At 39.5% G+C, this 14,326-nt stretch overlaps 2 protein-coding genes across 4 annotated transcripts in view; one reads left to right on the forward strand and one right to left on the reverse strand.

Moving 5' to 3' along the window:
• The window catches only part of PTAR1 (protein prenyltransferase alpha subunit repeat containing 1), a 53,824-nt gene extending 53,218 nt beyond the window's left edge, over nt 1-606 (reverse strand). The window contains exon 1 of the mRNA XM_075931698.1: nt 474-606. Coding sequence (XP_075787813.1) covers nt 474-559 — 86 coding nt within the window. The 5' untranslated portion in view covers nt 560-606. The remainder of the gene's footprint in view (nt 1-473) is intronic.
• Nucleotides 593-13,121, forward strand: LOC102457766 (uncharacterized). Of its 3 annotated transcripts, none has more exons than XM_006137841.2 (12): nt 593-731; nt 3,423-3,659; nt 3,756-3,887; nt 5,986-6,072; nt 6,483-6,774; nt 7,721-8,003; nt 8,152-8,388; nt 9,651-9,727; nt 10,999-11,103; nt 11,198-11,409; nt 11,748-11,912; nt 12,583-13,121. In XM_006137841.2, the coding sequence occupies exons 2-12, from the start codon at nt 3,436-3,438 to the stop codon at nt 12,704-12,706; spliced, it is 1,938 nt and encodes a 645-aa protein (XP_006137903.1). In that variant the 5' UTR covers nt 593-731; nt 3,423-3,435; the 3' UTR covers nt 12,707-13,121. The 3 variants fall into 3 exon arrangements, with proteins under 3 accessions (XP_006137903.1, XP_006137905.1, XP_025034646.1); XM_025178861.2 differs by lacking the exon at nt 593-731 and adding an exon at nt 800-1,078; XM_006137843.2 differs by lacking the exon at nt 10,999-11,103.
• The last annotated feature ends 1,205 nt before the right edge of the window (nt 13,122-14,326 follow it).

Genomic DNA, 14,326 nt, shown 5'->3' on the forward strand with positions numbered 1-14,326 from the left:
TACCTGCGAAAGAAGTTAACCCAATTCAGGCCCAGCGCCTAGGGGAGCTCACAGAGCCAGAGGCCAGCCACAGCTGACTTCCTGTGTGCGACCTTGGGCGAGACAGTCGAGAGAGGAGGGCTCCCGGAGCCCACTTCCCGCAGCTGCCATGCCTGGTCACCTCCCGGAGGCCGGGCGTTAGCAGGGGGGGGGGGGGGGGTGTCTGTGAAGCGCTCGCAGAGATGCTGGAGAAGGGAAAGTCTCGCGGGCTGGTTGCGCCGGAGGGTGCTTGTCCTACTCCCGGCCGCGGGGCTGGCGAGAGGGGCCAGTCGCCGTCCCCAGCCAGGGCAGCAGCGGCCCCAGTGATGAGGATGCTGCCTTGCCCCGGACGGGACGAGCGGAGACCAAGTCGGCGCCGGGGTCTCCGCCTGGCCCCGCCGGAGCTGGGCCGCGTCAGCCGCCGCCCGGCCAACCCGCCCGCCCGCCGCACTCACATGTGGGGGTTCCGCTTGAAGGCGTTGTGCAGGTCCTTCACCACCCGCTGCACCAGCACCGCCACCTCCTCCGGGGACTCGGCCATCTTCGGCCGCCGCGCCGCTGAGCCAGGCTGGGCTAAAGCGCTTCCGGGTCGGCGGAGGGACGAGCCGCTCCCTGGCAACGGCGGCTCACCCCGGCCCGCCCACCCACAGCGGGGCAAGCGGCGGCGGAACCCGGGCGGCAGCGGGACAGGCGGACGCGCCGCACTCAGCCAGGTAACCGGGCGCGGTGCCCCAGCTCCGCCCTTCTGCCCTGCGCGCGCCAACGGCCGCACTCGGAGCAACTGGGCTGGGTTCTTCCGCCAACCGCCCTGTGCCTGGGCCCCTGGGGCCTCCCCCCACCCCGGGCTGTGGCTGGCGTGGAGCTCGCCCTTGCACCAGCCCTAGGCAGAGCATGTGGCGGCTCGGCGCGGGCAGGGCCGGGAATGACAATTAAAACCCAAGTCCCCTGTGTCTCCCCGATGGAGGGAGGCGGCGCAGCCTGCGGCCCCTGCTCTGCAAACTCTCACGGGGTTATTGCTGCAAACATGAGTAGTCCCATTTAAGCCACTGGGATAACTCTGGTGGGTGAAGTGATGTGGACGACCCCGGCTACTCCTCTGAGTCTTGTGGGTGACGTTAAGGAGCACAGGCATAAGCGTTTGCAGAGCTTCTGCTTCTTGTAATAATACATGCTTGCTTGCTTAATTAATTGACACACAGGCTTGTGATTTGGGGTCTTCTTTCCCATGCTGCTTAAAGGAGATTTAAGGGGAATCTTATACCATCAGATATCAGAGGGGTAGCCGTGTTAGTCTGAATCTGCAAAAGCGACGAAGAGTCCTGTGGCACCTTATAGACTAACTGAAGTGTAGGAGCATAAGCTTTCGTGGGCAAAGACCCACTTCATCAGATGCATGGCATCAGAGAATATCCTCTGAGTATACCATCAGAGAATATCCTCCTCCCTAAAGAGAGATGAGACCCCCCCCCCCTTTAAAAAAGTCCTTACAATTGGTTCAAAATATAACTTGGCTGGTCTGTCAACTTTGTTGACTTCAAATGTTGTCCCTGATTATGGTTATATTTGAGAAGTCTTTTAAATAAACAGCTGGTCTCAAACTGTGGGCTGGACTTCAAAGTGGATTGCCACCCTGTTTTAAATGGGTCACTGGGGCTGGCCTGAGACTTGCTGGGACCAAAGCCTACTCCCACTGCCCAAGACTGAAAGTTCTTTAGCCCCAAGGGAGGTGGCAGTGCTGGTGTAGCAGATGACGAAGGACCTGCACAATGTCTTCAAGAATTAGGGGTTACCAAATGAAATTAATAGGGTTAAAACAAGCAAAAGGAAGTATTTCTGCACATCTCACAGTCAACCCATGGAACTGCTTGCTAGAAGATGTTGTGAAGACCAGAACTTTAACAGGGTTCAAAAAAGAGCTAGATAATTTCATGGAGGTTAGGTCCAGCAATACTGATCAGCCACGATGGGTAGGAATGGTGACCCTAATCCAGGGCCAGCCCACAACATTTTGGCACCTGAGGCAGGGAGCTCAAATGATGCCCCATGCCACTTTTTCTCCTGCCTGTCTGTTATGTCTCTTGTGCCCTCCTTCCTCCATCGCAGCACTCCACCATCTCTGTGCATCTAGAGCAGAGAGAATACATATGCACCAGCAGCAGATACAATTTTCTACACTCTGGGTCTTAGTGGCGCCCTTCCCCCCCTCCTCCTGCAAAGTCTGGCACCTGAGGTGGCCTCCTCAGTTCGCCTCATGGTAAGGCCAGCCCTGCCCTAATCTCTGTTTTTCAGAGGCTGGAAATGGATGACAGGAAAAGGATTACTTGATAATTCCCTGTTTTATTCTATGTGGGCCTTTGGTTTGACCCAGTATGGCCATTCTTATGTTCCCTCTGCCCAGGGCAGTGGGATCAGGCTTGGCTTTGGCTGGGCAATGGGGTGCAGTCAGGATCAGGTTTTGGTTGCCTCTTCTGGGGTCATGTAGTAATTTTTGTTGTCAAAAGGGTGTTGCAGTGCACCCAATTTGAGAACCACTGAGCTTGATAAATCGGTCACTTAAAAATCTTACTTTGGATACCAAATAGATATCAAATTCTTTTTGTAAGCTTTCTGTTTGTTTTCTAATGTTTGACAGTAAAGTTCATATTCCTATTTTTTTCGTAACTTGGAAAATATGAAACATTTTATTGAGATGTAATACAAACAAATGAGTGCCTTTTATTTATGCCTCAGCGGTCTTTAGTGATAGAAACTAGTGGACTACATATTATGTGATTTTGTGTCAACAGCTTATATTGGCATTACATAAAAAACAACAAATAGACTAGTAGCACCTTAAAGACTAACAAAACATGTAGTCATGAGCTTTCGTGGGCACAACCCACTTCTTCAGGTGACTGGAGTATTAGAAGTCCAGATCCAAGAATAAATAAGGAAAGGGGCGGGGAGAGAAAAAAGGAGGGGAAAGGAGAAAAAAATAAAAGGAGAGAGACAGAGAGTAGATGGTTCAAATAGTTACAACAGGCTGATAAGAACAATTAGAACTTCCGTTGGTTGGTAGGTTAAGTCATACGATGTGGAAGGTAGTGTGCAAGCCAGCCGATATCCTTGTTCATACCATTTGCATAAGAATTAAACTTGTAAATGAAGTTAAGTTCCAATCTTTCTCTGTGTATTTGGCTTGTGGAATTGGCCTGAAACAACATGGTGACTTGGAGATCCATTAATGAGTGTTCAGGTAGATTAAAGTGTTCTCCAACAGGTTTTTTGTGTATTGCCTTTTGGGATATCTGATTTGTGTCCAATAATTCTTTCTCATAGAGAAAGAATTTGAATGTAAATTCCACAAGCCAGATGTTTAAAATTAAATGTTATGAATAAATTAAACATTTAGTCTTCTTTCTTAGTTAAAAGCTTGAAATGTCGTCTTCGTCCTCTTCATCCTCACCATCACCACCTCCAAGACGACCTGGTAGACCCACCATATATTCCCCATCAGAAAAAAAGAGGAGGAGAAAGAGTCTTGAGAGAAAAAGGGCTCAATCAAGGATATGTATAAGAGAACAAATAGGAAGATGGATGTCACTTAGGGAAACGCTTAATGTCTTCTCACATGCTGAAGTTGCCAAGTTTTTACTGGATTTGTAAGTAATATATCTAATATATATCAAATATGTTTATCTAAAGAGAAATGTGAATTTTATTCTGATTGGTTTCTTTCATCTTACTTTTTAATATAGATATGACAGTTATGAAAATCAAGATGTTGTGTGCAAGGAATCAGAAGGAAAAATACAGGAAGTAGATGGAAACACAACATTAAACATAGAAGAGGATGTGCCAGAGACCTCTTTAACAGCAAGTACTGAAAGGTAACTTGAAATCTTTTAAATTTTTTTTTCTCTCAGCTTTTTCCATGAAATTGTGTAAAAATTAGGAATGTGCAAGGTTAACCAGTAAGCATCAGCCTAAATGGGTGATGCTTACTGATTCCGTTTAACTGGTAATCGGTGGGGGATGGAGCTCCTCCCTGCTTGCTGCAAGCAGGGGACTCCTCCAGCCCTGTAGGAAGCCTGCTGTGAACAGGGGCTCCTCTCATCCGAAGCAGCCTCTGTCTCCAGGGAGCCTGCTCTGCCGTGGATAGGGTCTGCTCTTGTGAGTGCTGAGATCTGGTAGCCAGCCCCCAGCGTAGTGATGGGGACAGGAGCCCTGTGGACTGGGGGCTGCTCCAGCAGAGCTGTAGTGGTCCACAACCAGGATCTCACGTTAGTCGGTTAAGCAGTTAAATGTTAGGTTAATCTAACATTTAACTTGCTAACTGATTAACCGGGATTTTACATCCCTAGTAAAAATTTAAAAAAAAAAAATCAATGAAATGACTCTGTCATGTGATCATTCCTCTGCACCAAAGGTGGGCAAAGACCTGCCTGGGTGCTGGATCCGGTATGTCAGGATTAGCCCTGGTGTGTATTTACCTGTGCCTCCACAGGCACGGCAACTGCAGTTCCTATTCGCCATTTCCAGCTAATGGGAGCTGAGGGAAGCAGTATCCTGGTCCATGCTTCTTCCCACAGTTCTGATTGACTGGAAATGGCAATCTGCAACCAACAGGAGCTGCAATTGCTAGTACCTACTGGGGTGCAGGTAAATATTGTAGAAGCTATTTTATGTTTAGCTAGAAGCCATCTTGTATAACAGAAACCATTTCAGCTTTTTGTCTTTGCACGTAGGCCAGAGTGAACTTTCTATCACCCCATGCGCCAGGCGAAGACAGATGTGCTATTGGAATGTGTTAATTAGGCTGATTCAGAGAGGAGAGGTACTCCCTCGTACCTGTCCGCCATCTTGTTGATAAGGCTTTGTTTTTTCCTAGTTTAATTGATTATTTCTGTAATTGGATGCCCTGACGTCAGACTGTTTGGTTAAGGGTATAAAGATACTAGGATTGATTGTATTAAGCAGCTTTACTGGGCCCGACTTTGCTGGGACCACGTTTGGCTCACTTTGCTTTACTGATCAATAAAGCAATCAGTTGTTAGCCGCCTAAACCGAGAGGAGCGTGTTTTTGCTTCAACAGTATAATGGCAGCATCCCACCAGGGGCTAATCTAATACTGACTATTAAAGACCTTTTTCTATCTCCCATAAAAAGGCTGCCTGGAAATTCATCCTTGTTCTGATAATTAGTCCATTCTGCTGTGTCTTCTAAGAAAGTGGAGGCTGCTCTATGCCAGGGCAGGCAAAATAGGGCCTGTGGGTCAAATTCAGCCTGCTAAGCCATTGGGTTCAGCCCACAGGTACTGTGGGAGCCTCAGCTTGGTTCCCTGCCTGTCCTGCAACTGCACGTTGCTCAGAGCAGATTTCTGAACACTGTGAGCCTGGGGGAGGGAAGCAGGGGAGAGGCTTTGCACATTGCCCCCACCCCTAGCAGAATTTTGCAGCTCCCATTGGCTGGTTTTGGCTAATGTGCAGAACAGGCAGTGCGCAAAGTACTTCCAGTATACAGAGCAGTACCCCTGGCCTACACCTGGCTGAGGAATCTGCTGGGTGGGGCTGTTGGCTGGGAGCTGCCCAAGTAAGTGCCTCCTGGCCAGAGCCTGTTTCTGGCATCTCAGGTCCTCCTTCCTCCAACCCTCTGCCCCACGTAACCAAAACCCTCTGCACCCATACTAGGCATGTCAATATGTAGTCGGTTACACAATTAACTGATAAGCATGGTTAATCCTATTGACTCCCCCCCCCCCCTCCTTCCTTGCAGCCTTTTTATCAGAGGCAGCAAGTGAGGGTGGTTTGGATGTTTTGCTTTATTATTTTATGTAATGAGATTATGTAAGTAGCAGAGAAATTTGCATCTTGATTATATGGTATACCCATGGTTTGCTACAGGGTGAAGAATCTCAGGAGCATAGCATTTTATTGCCAGGGATACATGACATTAAATATTACTTCTTTGGCTCAATTTATTTAACAGATTGCCATGTGAAGATTTAGAGCATGAATCTACAGACAATTCAGGTGAAGAGTGTACTATTGATAATGATTATGATCTTTCTAAAAGGTAAGTAGTATTTAAAGGTATCTCGTTGAGTTATATTTGTTTTTATTTAGTACTTCCAGTTTTAATACATCGTTATACCGATCATATATATAGTTTGCCATTCATCTAAGTTGTTTGCTTAATTGTTCACACACTTATAACGTAGAATGGTCTGACTCAATTTTCACTTTCTGATTCTTATGTACTGAAGCTGTACAGGGTAATGTTTTACTCTATTGCCATTTAAATTTAAAACACCTTATTCATATTAGGCTTTCTACAATCTTTTATTTCCCCTTCTATAGTTACCTTTTTTTAAAAAAAAATAACACCATTCCTGAACCCAAACTTTCAGGGTCTAAATTACTCTGTGTGTCTTAATTCATGTGTTATTTTTATAATGCATTCTAATTGTCTTTTAATTTATTTAGTTTTTCTTCAGTTAAACACTTGAAAAATGTGTCTATAGCAGAGGATATATTGGGTATCACAGATGAATGTGATGATGGGTCACAAGGTGACTTTACAGAAACCTTTGAGGAGACAACTCTTGATATGACTTTGGATGAAACCCAGAATATTGCTCATGAAAAAATTCACATCATTTATGAACACTCTCTTCTTCAACTAGCCAAAAAAATTGTTATACCAAAATGTTTGTTTTGTGCTGGTGAAGTTGATATTTCTATACAACCTGTTTCCTCCTGTGTGCATTTGATATGGGTGAGTAATAGCTCTTGTAAATATCTCTCTAAGTAATTCTCAATATATTAATAGTAATTTAATTTTGTAAGGTCCTGATCCTGCAGTCAGATCATCGGGGCAGGGCCATGTGGAGTTTCACTGACTCAAATGAGATCCCATGCCTTCTACATAGTATCCCTTTGAAATTAATTACTTCCACAAAGGTCAGCCCACCTGTGTCTAATTGCAGGATTGAGACCTCAATGTTTATTTGTAATATATTCAGGCCTGTTTCTGCAGATTTTACTTTGGTCAGTTGTTCTCACTTGCTCGAGTAATCATGCTGAGCACAATGGGGTTACTCATATGAGTAAGGACTACTTGTGTTAGTAAAAGAATGCAGATAAGTCCCTATGTTTTCTGATGTGAGCTTTTCTATATCTTTTATCATATATCCTATCATTCAGTGGACATACTTAAATAGGGTCCAAAAAGTGTATACTGTAAAGTGAAGCTTTTAAGAAACTGAAGACCAATAAAAAACATTTCCAGAATTAAAAAAAAAAATGAAATAAGCAAATATCAGTCCAGTAGTCTCTTTGAAACTCTGATGTTGCTCTATGAACTGGAAAATGAAGATGACTGATTACAAAAAGGTAAACTAATTCATTAATTTTTTTCATTGTTCCAGTTGAGAGACATGTAACCAGTAAATGATATGTAACTCATTACTATTTATGCTTCTTAATTGAATTTCTAACAGTCATTCATTTTTAAGGAGTTGATAGTAATATATAAGATATTTGGTTATGAGAATGGGGAGTCTTTAATTAAAGGTGCCCCTTAAAACTATCCATATAATTCTTGATCTGATTTTTTTTTTTTTTTTTTTTTGGTCTTCTGGCTTGTTATAGTGCAAACATTAAGTACATGGCCTCACTTATTTCTTTTGTTTTGTCCTTTGCTTAACTTTCAACATGTCTAGAAATGTAGTGCAGGACATATAGCATTTGAATGGTCTTCTCAACCCTTGATAAAAGGACAGACATATGCAGGAGACCTTGCTTTATCTGCTGCAATCATACTGTCAGGAAACAATTTTGGAAAAATTTCACAAATGGCAAACTTTATGAAGTTGACATTCGTAAGTGCAAGTACATTCTTCAAAATGCAGCGTCACTTTATTGTCCCAACTATAGAGTCCTTCTGGTGTCGAATGAAGCAACACATTTTAGAGGAACTACATGGGAAGGAAGTAGTCATTATGGGTAAATAAAGCCTTTCAAAATTTAATATCTCATTCAAGTTTGTTCCTTGTTTGTTTTTTAAAATTTTCTTACTACCATTATTAATACAAATAAAATCAAGGTCACTTATCTCAGAATAAAACATTTCTATTTAATTCCTAATGTGCAGGAGATGGACATATGGATGGCCCTGGCCACTCTGCACAGTACTGTGTATACTCATTCATGGATTTAGAAACTAAACAAATTTTAGCCATTGAAATAGTGGATAAACGCAAAACCCAACTGAACTCCCCATTTATGGAGAAGGAAGCCTTTCGAAGAGGATTACAAAAGTTGTTGGATGAACAGCTAATGGTCAAAGAAGTGGTTACTGATTCACACACCCAAATTTCTGCTTTGATAAGTAATTATCACTCTTAATTTTTTATGAAAGCTTTGAAAGCTCTACAAAACTCTGTAAGTTCAAGGCATACTGTTATAGTTTTTCCTGAAAATAATATCTTTGTAATATCAACTGCATTTTCAGTCTGTATTTTTAAAAAGAAGTCCATTATACCAATCTCAGAAGAATTAGAGCCATGGTTGCATTTTTTTTTTTGTTTGACCTATGCAAAAAGAATGTTTCTAGTGTTGATTGTCCACTGTTGGCTTTCAGTAATTTACTACTTGTAGGTCACATTTCTTCCGTCAGAATTGAGAATGTAACTTCCAGTAATGTCAGATAGTATTGCCTATGGATATCTTAAGAGAATTTGGTCCTAGAAGCCAGATGTTGCTTTAAACAAATTTAGTAATTATTACTCACACAAGTAATCCCACTAACTTCCATAAAATGGTTTGTGAAATAAAGCATTTCCAGCATTTGGTACTTAACACTGTTCACAAAGCATTGCTGAACTAATCAGTGACAGTAGTGCATAAACAAGGAAAAAAAATACAAAACAGCATTTTAGTGTCATATTGCTAAATTCACAAGTTAGGAAGAATCAATATTGCAGCTAGAAAGGACACAAACAGCAAGAAAAGACTCTTCACTTCAAGTTTCTAAAAAAACTTTGCTAGAGCTGGTTGAAAAATGAAGATGCTTTCTATGGAAAAATGTTAATCTTTGGCAGAAATTAAAAAATGCTACTGCACTGTCTCATGGGTGCTGTAGTTCAAGTTCTCATTCTCCTCTATCGACACATAGTCAAACCATTTTACCATCCTGTTGTCAACTGAGGTCTCTTAATGTGAAGAGGAAGTAGTGTGTCATAGGAGTCTTTGGCCATGGTGAATCCTGGGAGATATAGTATAGCTAAAAGCGTGGCCATAGAAGAGAATGTGGACATGGAGATGTATTTTGGTTGCTTTAAGAAGGCACTACAGGAGTTTTGCTAAATCAAGATATTTTGGTTTTCAGCTAAAAAATTGAAATTTTCTGTGAGAATTCACAAAATGTTCACAAAAAATAGTCAAATATTCAATTTGCTGTTGAAAAACACTTTTAAAAGAAAATGTTCAGCCAGTTTCAACCAGCTGGAGCAGCCCACTACGCACAGCAGTGCTTTTGGGGAAAATTATGAATGAATTTGGAAAAAAAAATGTTTAATGTTATGCAGGGACTCTCATTAAATTGAACATCATGAAATGTAAATCTAATTATTGTGTATATTTTTTCCACAGCAAAGAAATTCCCCTGTGTAATTCATTCATATGACATATGGGGTGGTGCCAAAAATCTTGGAAATAAATTAATTGAGGTAACATTTCTCTGAGTACAGAATAATTATATATTTTGTAGTTACTTGCAATAGTATAATAAAATTGATCATAGTACATTTATAACACAACATTTGGCTTCATAATTTAGAAGATTAATAATATATGTAGTGTCTTCAACCGGTTCAAGTCCAGCTCAGGTTAGTAGCAGTAGAATGTTATCATTAATGTATATCTGGTCAGTTCTGTGTAATATGTGCGATTAGCAGGTGAAGTCCGTCATTGACCATGGAAAGTCATTTTGTGTAGATTACACTTATAGGAAAATTCAAGAAATTAAATATATGTAATATAATTTTTTATTAATGTGCTTGAAAAAGGGAAGTAAAAGAACAGTTTTTAAATTTGTAGGATTTCAAGCCTAGTTCATTTTATTAAATAATTACCATACATAGTGAATTTGAATCAGAAACTCATAAAGCATTCATTACTCTTTCCATACCTAATCTGAATTATTTTGTGATTTTTAACAGTATAAATTTTCTTTTCACTACAATGACAGTTGAATAGGCGATTTGATTTTAATTTTGTTAGGAAATATTTATGAACTCTAATCATAATAGTCATGACCAAAAATAATTATTTAAATCTTTCACCCTGTATATTCTGGTGTACAAAGTAGTGCATTCAGCTAATTTAAGTGGCAGGGTTGTTTATGGAAAATTTGGTATCTGTAGCTAATCGGGAAGTATAACTTTATTTTTCACAAACAAGTTTCCAAACAATCAAGTCCGGCATCCTTTGGTCTGGAAACATCTGTAGTCCAACATGATTTTAGTTAGCCAGATGTCCACCTATAGGTATGGGCAAGTTTCCCATGGTCCCATAAAGTTTTTTTATAGCCACCAGTCCTGGCTCTCAGTGTTCTATGCAGTTATTTAGCTTTAATTTACCCTTAAATGTCTTCTCAGAGCCCAATAAGAAGTGGAAATGTTGATAAGGCTGCTAGACAATATTGATCGCCTGTGGTTTGGCAGATTCTCTGGTTCAGCACCCATCAGGTCCCAAGGTTGCTGGACAAGAGAAATTCAACCTGCATCTCTATTTTCTGGTGATATTATATGGTATTGCCCAGAATTCGGTAGATGCTATAAAGAATACAGGAAGACATTCCCTGCCTATGAAAGTGTTTAAACTATATATAGTTTAACTACATATAAAACTATATATAGTTTCAGTAGATAAGTAGAAGACGTACATACATAGGCATGCCATTTTGTTTTTAATAGTCATGCATGCCTTTATTTTTCAGGCTAGCAGACAGAAAGATTGTCACCGTCTTTTACAGTGGTGTTCAGATATTGTCAATTACTTCTGGTTTTGCTGCAAGGAAGCAAATTCATATGAAAAATTTATTGTAAGTTGTAATTTAGAGCTAAATTGTAATATTCCAATACAATGTTTTACTGCAGTAAATTACATTTTATTATCATGGTTTCTTACCATTGTAGGGAATGTGGTGTGGCTTAGTTCATCATGTGGTCAATGAACATCAGTGGGCTAGTGGAAACGGCATCATTAAGGAACGGTGCAAACATGGTCCTCAAATGGATGAAAGAGAAAAGGAATGGCTAGAAAAGGGAAGCAAACCTCACACTGAAATGTGCAGAATAATTTTGGATAAAAAGTTTCTGAGAAACATACCATACTTTCTACAGTTTAGGTATAATGAATTTGAATTGTGGATGTTAGGCTGTCTTTGTTTCCTCCAAATCATTCTCTTCCCTTCCTCTAAAAATGAATGTAGACTGTGTGCCAAAAAAGGTAGTTTTGCATATATACTAAATCATTCAAACTGTCATTTAGTAATACTAAACCACATAACACAATTGAAGATAAGTGAATTTTAAATGTAAAAATTGTAATGTAAGAGGATAGGTTACTTACTAAAAAAGTCTTTCTGCATTTTATTAATATTGATGTGTTAGTTACATAATGTTCCTAATAATTTTAGTAATATGTTAAACATTTTTCTGAAAAAATAAATATTTTTTTATAAAGATCCACATTTGATCTGGAACAATTTCAGCAGCATGTGCATATGTATGCTACCAAAAGATTTGAATACACCTATCCAGTGTACAGAGCAAGATGTTTTTTGGCTGCTATTGATTACAATATGCATTTGAACCGGCAAACCATGCACAATCAACAGAATCAGTTAATGTAAGTCTGATCCCGCACTATTCTATTGTTTCTTTTGTTAGCTAATACTTAGTTAGTTGACATTTGTTCTAAGAAATCAGTATATACTATTACATAGTGTCTGTGTAAAGCTCTATTGATCATTTTCTTGCTGAATTCAGGGATTTATGCCAGAACGTTTGATTTTTTTTTTCTTATGTTAATAGAAAGTTAAGGAGTCTTCATAATTTGCATGAGAGAGAGAGAGAGAGAAAACACAGATCTAGAGGTGATTCAGCACTTGGAAAAGTGTGAACAAAAAGTGCATGGTTCAGTTACATCCCAAAGTTTGACTCTACAGAAATACCTAAAATTAGTCTCAGAAAAATCACAGACCTGGGTGAGAGAGTGAGCATAGGATATATAATTTTCGATCTTGTATCACTTGATATCAATCTTTTTCTCTATTTAAAATTGATGGAGCTGCGTTGACTTCAATTGTAAAATAAAAGGATAGAGACTAATTACAGTTTTGCAGGCTTTTAGCGGCTAATGTTGTAGCCTTTTGCTACACACATTTCCCCACTGAAGTTGGTATGTGAATAAAGTTCGCAGGACTGTGGTCTTTAATTTATAAATACTCATGGATGAAAACACGTATCTTTATTTTTTCTCCTAATGAAACATCTTCCCCTTTTTATTTTTATAATAGATACCGTAGAATATACCATAGAAAATCTGGAAGATGGACTTTGGTACCCAAGAAAGAAAATAAGCACTATGTATATATTGATGACATAATGGAGGAGATATTTCAACGCCATTTAGGAATATAGCGGGAGGTCCTGAAGGCTAACCTCTCCAACCAAATATTTTGAGACTGATTGCAAAATTAATTGTACTAATTAGGCTTTTTCACAGTGTAAAAAAATCTTCTCCAGGGTTATATCTATTGGAATTATTTAGGGTCATGTTTGGTTTTTAAAGAGGACATGGTTCTATTCTAGGGGTGGGAGGACTGAACTATTTGTATCTGTATTAAATCACCCCCATGAGAAATGGATAATAGTCAAGTTACAAAAACTTGCTAACTTTTTAAATTGTGTGCCTGTGTGCATACACACTCATTATAGTTTTAACTTTGAGAACAATGTTTCTCAAAGAGTAAAACTACTTTTTGATAAAAGTGATATGCACGTTTATGTATGGTACGTTTGTTTTTAATGAGTTATAATAAAATGTCAAACTATACATTTTTGTATTCATTTCAAACTATCAGTATCGTTAAAGAAAAGGATATTGTTAAGTCTATTGGGCCTAAAGTTTCATTTAACTTAATATTGTTATAATTTGATAACTGCTGTATGAATTGATATAGTAGTTTATTTTTGCATTGTTTTGCCAATATGTAATTAATCCTTACAATTCCTTTGTGATTTAGATATTAATCTACTAGTGGGAAACTGAGAAAGGACTTAAATGACTTGTCCAAGGACACAGAGAGGCTTTGGGTAAGAATTGGAGCAGTCTGTAAAGAATTCCTGACTCCTAGTCTGGAATTTATACCTTTTATCTAATATGGCAGTTTAAGATTTAAATTCTCTATTTTAAGTACTTTATTTTGTATGTCTGAAAGTATGTGCTAAAGTTTCTGTACATAGATGACATTATTAATTTTATCAAAATGTGATTTATTTTAGTTTTTCATATTGCTTATGCAGGGCGCTAGGAAGAGATGGTCAGGTAGCACATTTCTCAGTGACTTTTCTGGGAGAGAACGCCTCGCTAATATGAGGATAGTTCCCTTTGTAAATTTTGGTACCCACACACTTTGCATATTTTCTGTATATGAAATATGTCCTTTCCACATGCGTTCGGAGTCTGATTAGGCAGCCAGCCTAGAAAGGGGGTGGGTGGGTGTGTGTGTGTGTGTGTGTGTGTGTGTGTGTGTGTTGGGCTTACCTGGATCTGAGGAGAGCTTGGGAATATCATAATTTGGACTGAAATTCTTTTCGTCCTTTTTTTTTTTCTCCCTTTAACTATTATACAGTCTTTTTAATCTAACAAAGCTGTATTAGAACCATCCCAAAAATCTTGTATGAAAGTATTATTTAACACACAACTTATTGTAAAATTAAGTTCATGGAACTAGTTAATTGATAGAATTATAAAAATAAAAAAGCCCCAATCATGCAGTTCACTTTGCCAGAGTAGTCTGTCCATTGGTTTCAAAACTCTTATACGGTGGTAAAGACTAACATATTTCCTCTATACTTTGAGAGGCACAAGTTCCAAAGTGCAGTTTCAACAACTGCTCCTGTTCTTTATCCACTTTTTAAAAGTTTAATTTTGACTTTGTTTTTCTATTCATTAATCTGTAATGAACACAAATTCAATAATAAGGTGCCATAATCACTCCAGACACTTTTGCTGTACTGGATTATTGCTGGGTATTC

This window comes from Pelodiscus sinensis, chromosome 6 (assembly GCF_049634645.1).
Source record: "Pelodiscus sinensis isolate JC-2024 chromosome 6, ASM4963464v1, whole genome shotgun sequence".
Lineage (NCBI taxonomy): Eukaryota > Metazoa > Chordata > Testudines > Trionychidae > Pelodiscus > Pelodiscus sinensis.